This window comes from Musca vetustissima, unplaced genomic scaffold (genome assembly GCF_032173495.1).
Source record: "Musca vetustissima isolate MV318-11 ecotype Yass unplaced genomic scaffold, APGP_CSIRO_Mvet_v1 utg401, whole genome shotgun sequence".
Taxonomy (NCBI): domain Eukaryota; kingdom Metazoa; phylum Arthropoda; class Insecta; order Diptera; family Muscidae; genus Musca; species Musca vetustissima.
The window spans coordinates 1-6,506 of NW_026887008.1; the positions used below are offsets into that span (position 1 = coordinate 1).

General features: G+C 31.9%; 1 protein-coding gene across 1 annotated transcript; it reads left to right on the top strand.

Moving 5' to 3' along the window:
* Positions 1 to 3,327: 3,327 nt before the first annotated feature.
* LOC133334496 (catenin alpha-like) lies at positions 3,328 to 6,283 on the top strand (the record flags this gene model as incomplete). Its single annotated transcript, XM_061542813.1, has 6 exons — positions 3,328 to 3,400; positions 3,470 to 3,543; positions 5,279 to 5,460; positions 5,512 to 5,752; positions 5,816 to 5,932; positions 6,107 to 6,283. Coding segments are annotated over 6 exons (852 nt in total), but the record flags the coding sequence as incomplete, so codon positions are not given.
* Between the last annotated feature and the right edge of the window lie 223 nt (positions 6,284 to 6,506).

A 6,506-nucleotide genomic window follows, 5' to 3' on the forward strand; every position in this document is an offset into this window, starting at 1 on the left:
ATATTTTAAAATGTATTGAACTATTTTTGAGCAGATGGGTAATATAGAATTCCGACGAAACTCTTGAATAGCTCCAGCAATGTTTTTCTTTTTAACTGGGACAATTCTAGCCAGTTTCCAGGCAACAGGAAATACAGAGGTGTGTCAAGATATTGTTAACCAAGTGAAGAAAATTGAGAAAAGCTATGGGGAAAGGCAACGAATTATCATGAGCAGTAATACCTAAATTGCTATTAATCATAAAAACCCTTCGGCCACAAAAAATTACAATGTGAATAAATGTAAAAGAAAGAAAACCATGGAATATATTGATCTGCAAAAGAAACATTAGGTACATCACAATCCATGTTGCTTTGTCAATCTTCAGCACCAAAAAAAGTTTCACACTGTTCTTCAGTGTCAAGTGTTTTACACAGTCTATTTGGAAACATGATATTCACTTTAGAAAAATGAGTATCTACTACATCATTCAAAGTGATACAATCGAGTCGATGGAAATTTGCCATAATGGAGTCGCTCGCATGAACGGTTGTGAGCTTAGTAACTACAGCCTTGCCGCCAAACACATAACAGCAATGTTGTATCTCACTCGGTTTAATTTCTACATTACATAGTCTTGCCATCTTCATGACGGTTACGGATAGATCTTGACAATATATTTATAATTATGTCAACTCGGTTATGGCGCCTTTGGCGGACCAGTACCTATTCTGTAACCTTTAAACAACATTCGATATTGTGAATGAAATATGAAATATATTTAAACGTTTTTTCAGGCCGAACTTTAACAATATCTACACTGATGCATTCAGGATGAACAAAATTATACTCCTTTGTTAATAACTTTTAACAGGGTTTAAACGCTAACACCAAAATGGCAAAAACACCGAAAATTACCGCATTGCTAGCTAAATTCATCCTCAAAATATGCAGTACAGTCAAGCACAACTGCAACAAATAGCAACACATTACAAAAAATTATAGCAAGCAAAACTAAAGCTTCTTGATATTGTCAGCAGCTAAAAAATAACAACAACTACAACATAATTCACAACGCGACTAACAACCATAGCTTACAATGAAGCGACTTTACTATCACTGCTTGCAAGATTTTTAGCCTTTTACCCCGAGCATTTTTCTAGTTCAGTGTTGGCCATTGAAATTTTATGAATGATATTAGGGAATTAAACATCGGGATTATGATAATAAATTTTTTCGAACAAAGACAAACCTCTAGTTTTTTATTTAATATATAATTTAGTTTTTAGTACTATTATTGAGTTTAAATTAAATAACAACACACAAAATGAAATGTCTTTTTTCTAATTTCTGCGTTGGCAACACGCAAACATAAAAACAACCCTCGGCTGAATATTCGTCGGCAACGAAATATGAATATGTATGTAGTCGTATTGCCGATTAGTCGTAACAAAAAAGCTCGCATGTGAAATACGTGCTTAGCACGGATGCTACGAACTAAAAAAGCTAACCGTTTGCTGATTTAAGTGGGCCACACACGTCAAACATGTGCGTTCGATCGGTGTGAAGCTCCTAGCCCACACACGTCAAACGGATCCACAAAACTTCATTTATTATTTATTTTTGAAGCGTTAAGATGGACAGCGAAAGTGATGACGGAAAAAAGACCAACTATTTTTATTTAATATAAATGTATTAAATATTTTTATTTTATTCCAGAAAAACATTTTTATTTATTTTATATGTGTAAAAAAAACATCAAAAAATTTTCCAAAACGTTTTTTTTTCATATGTTTGACATTGTCCGCTGATCCGCACTCGACGAAATTTCGCAACAAATGAGGAAATATCCACACACCAGGCCACAGACGTCAAACATGTGCGCGTCGCACAACGAAAAATTAAAAATTTTTAATTTCTTTCGATCGGTGTGCGCACCGGCAAATCGGTGTGAACACCGTACCACACACGTCAAACATTGCTTCGATTCACACCGATCGAACGCACATGTTTGACGTGTGTGGGCCACTTTAGTCATAATGACTTTTACGCATATGGGGCAGGAACATCTTCATCACGATATGTATTTTATATATATGCTGTCACTTATTTCATCCATATGTAATTCCTTATGTGTGTGACATAACCTTTAAACAAAAAACAATTTTATTTGTTCTTAAATCAACATCATTTTTTATATTAAATACCTACACGAAATAATAATTTGTAATTGTTGCCTTTTCATCCTTTTCTTTTTGCAATTTAAATACTTTCTTCCAACAAAGTGTTTCATTTAATCTGCACAATAAACTTATTTTGGGATATGAAACTACGATGCGATGTATTTTAATCAGTCGTTAAGTTTAAATGTTGACCAAAATCATAAAATGTTTTTTATTTTATGAATTTTATGCCTATAATATGCCTAAAAAGTGAGTATTGAAGCATTTTAAGTGAAATTCTAATGAAGCATTTTAAGTGATATTTTGCAAAATCTTACTGGATGTTGTTTATTTACTTTTCTCAGTACTATTGCAAAAGAGGTTCAAGAATTCCATCCGATTTCTATTTTACCTATATGTTCCAAAGTTGTTGAGCATATTTTGAAGTCATGGTTTATTTGTAACGTACACAACAATTGTTTGTTGAATGATGTACAATGTGGCTTCAGAAAGAAGAGAAGTACTGCATTGCTTTTGCTGAGACTGACAGACAGTATATGTGCTAGTTTAGGCAATACGAGGTTTTGTGTTCTCCTGTCGCTTGACTTGGAGAAGGTGGTTGATAGGGTACATATTTTTTAGTTGGTTTGTAAGTTGCAATCTTTGTGGCAAGAAGCGCGAGTTCGTTGGCTGTTACCCGAGTTATCCGGTTTGTTGAATACCCGTACCCATGTCATGTTATATGTAATTGACCTTTTTGGTTGTTCTTTTCAGTCGTATGTTGATTCACTTAGTTTTTTAATTGATCAAGAACCAATGTCTCCAATTTTTGGTAAAAACCTCGGTTTTATGCTGATCTACTAGATACAATCATCTCCAAATTCTCATTGTACACCATTTCATGAATGATTCGTTTTTAGTTTGTGTTGCGCGGCTGTACAACGCTTTACACATCGAATTAAATAAATCAGTATTACACTAATCATGTTTTTAAATGAATGATGAGTTCTTTTAGTGTTTCATAGGTAAAAGTTATACTTTATTCTTATTTTTCATATCTATAAGTTACGGCATTTCAATTTGTTAAGTATAATATATCCTCATATTCCACCTGAAGGTTTGGTATACATGTTATTGTTGAATAGAGATAAAAAAAATAAATAACTCACATATACTGTCGTTGCAGAGCTCTGAAGACTTGGATACTGACACAGAATTTGAACCAGTTGAGGACATGACTTTGGAAACTCGTAGTCGATGTAAGTATATATATATATATATATATATGCGCACAGTATACAAAATAATTATAATAAAATTTTACTCTCTTACAGCTAGTGCACACACTGCCGACCAAACTGTTGATGAGTATCCCGATATCAGTGGTATTTGCACAGCAAGGGTAAGTGAATAAAACATTTCTTATTTTTTTTTTTTTTTTTTTTTTTTTTTTGTAAATTTTTCGTAAAAAAAGGAATTAAGTTATATTTCAATTTTTCAAGTTTTTTCGATTTTGGATTTTTTTGATTTCTTCGCGATGCACAATTTTTTTGCCTTAAAACAATTTTAATTTTTACAAGACCAATAAATTGAAAAGTGGTACGTTTTGTACATTGCTTAACTACTGAGGTGGTTGTAAATATTTATATATTTTTCATTCTGTGTGTGCATTATTGGAGTAAGAAAATATGTGTAAATCAAACGGCAAGTAGTTCCAGATCCTGGCAACAGGAGCCAAAAAATATTTTTCAATATATTATTAATTTGAATAGTACGGGATTAGCAAGGACTTTGGGTATCCACTTTTAGCATTTTCATAAAAGTATTGCGTATATCAATAAACACCCGAAAAGAATGTCCTAGAAACTTGGTTATAAAAACAGAAATTTGTTTGGTTATGCGAACATCAAATTCGAGTCTTGCAATGGTATTCACAATACGTTGCAATTTTAAAAATTAATATTAGTAGTCCCTTTTAAAACTTTAAGAACATAGAGGATAATTTTCATTGAATAGTGTCTATGTGGAACCCAAAGTTAAGTTTGTTATTTAGTACCAGTCCTATGCATTTATGTCTATTCAATATTTCAATGCGAGTCTCTCCTAAGAATATACGAGTATTAGTAATAGTTATTACTAACAATAGGACCAACATTTAAAACAAGAGACATCAAACTATAATAACGTAAATAAAATTGGGAACCAATTAAAAAACATTAAAATAGATTAAAAGAATACAATATACCATTAATATTCAAATTACAACTGATCACTTTATTCAAGACATCAAGAGATAACATATTTATTCTATTTATATCAATAAATGTCAATATGGCTGACTAATCGTACCCTACAACATATTATATATATGATTGAAAAAAGAAGAAACAACTTAATTTTGCAGTGAAATAATCTTTAATAACAGAGGTAGGATTGCACGACTGCATATGAAGTGATTAAAGTATAATGGACAAGAAGGTAGTAGATGGACTTAGAACTTTCCAACACATATGTATAATGTGGGGTAAACAAAAATTCAGTTTTAAAAAATCGAGGATCCATAATCTAAAATCAAATTTTATATCTCATAATAGTAGGGTAATAATAGAGTCTACACATTGATTAACCGTATAGGATACATAAACGATGGAGCGTCTCATGATGTAAGCGTTGGACCAGATGCAGGATCAGCTGCGCAAGTCATCAGTTCCATCAGAAAAGTACAACATAGCTTTTAATTTATCCATATTTAGAATTTTGAACTTTTTAATCCATCCATAACTCAGCAATTTTGTGCAAACCAAATTTAATTCTGAAGCAGCTGGCTGGTAATGATTAATAAGGTTTTTTAACATCGGATTCAGGACCTTCATCCATACCAGACATCTTAAAATGTTCCATAATTTCATCACGAATATGTACAGAATTGAATTTAAATAATATCATTCCCCGCCCGATCATATTGGGTTACACTACCCATTATTCTCCCATGATTCTAATTTGCATTGATGTATTTATTAACGTTTGTTTTGTAGCCCTTCGTTTGTGTTTCAGAAAATTTCGTAAATTTTATTTATTTAATAATTTTAATAAAGCAATCATCTGCCAATAAGAAACATGCTTTTTAAATTTTGCAGGAGGCTATGAGGAAAATGACTGAAGAGGATAAGCAAAAAATTGCCCAACAAGTGGAGCTGTTCCGACGGGAGAAATTAACATTTGATTCCGAAGTAGCTAAATGGGATGATACTGGAAATGATATCATATTTTTAGCAAAGCATATGTGTATGATTATGATGGAAATGACTGACTTTACAAGGTATTTTCTTTTAAAATTAGTTAAAGAACTATAATTCAACAATTTTTTCAGAGGACGCGGCCCACTAAAAACCACAATGGACGTTATAAATGCGGCAAAAAAAATTTCTGAAGCCGGCACCAAACTTGATAAATTAACTCGTGAAATAGCGGAACAATGTCCGGAGAGCTCGACTAAAAAAGATTTATTGGCTTATTTGCAACGCATAGCCCTTTATTGTCACCAAATTCAAATAACATCCAAAGTTAAGGCTGATGTGCAGAATATTAGCGGAGAATTGATTGTTTCAGGGGTAAGTAGAATGCTACGTATGTACATTTTCTTAATAACAGCATATTACGGTTAATATTTTCAGTTGGACAGTGCAACATCTTTGATTCAAGCGGCTAAGAATCTAATGAATGCGGTTGTGTTAACAGTCAAATATTCCTATGTGGCGTCTACCAAATATACTAGACAAGGAACTGTAACGGTAAGAAATTTATTTTTATTTTATTTATTTATTTTTATTTATTATTTTTTCGTTCTTTGTTTTATTAATTTCCCAAATACAAACAAAAATTTACCAATTTTTTAAAACTCATATTTTTTGTTTGTCATACCTTCTAATGGTTATTAAATAATTTCGCAACTTGTTTCATTTTAGTCGCCTATCGTTGTTTGGAAAATGAAAGCACCTGAAAAGAAACCGTTAGTGCGTCCTGAGAAACCAGAAGAAGTGCGTGCAAAAGTCCGTAAAGGATCCCAGAAAAAAATCCAGAATCCAATTCATGCATTGTCCGAATTCCAGAGTCCAGCTGATGCTGTTTAAATTTGAAATAAACTTATTTACGGTTTGCACACATTTATCATATTGTAAGAAGCTCACGAATTTGCGATGTTCTTAAATAAATAATATATACTGAATGAATATGTATTAGATTATATTTACGTTCAACATTATATACATATATATCAAAATACCACTAAGCATTTACGTGGCAATTGTACGTTTTTGGTTAAGAACAAGAATGTTTATCAATATTATGAAGAAGATTTCAATATTA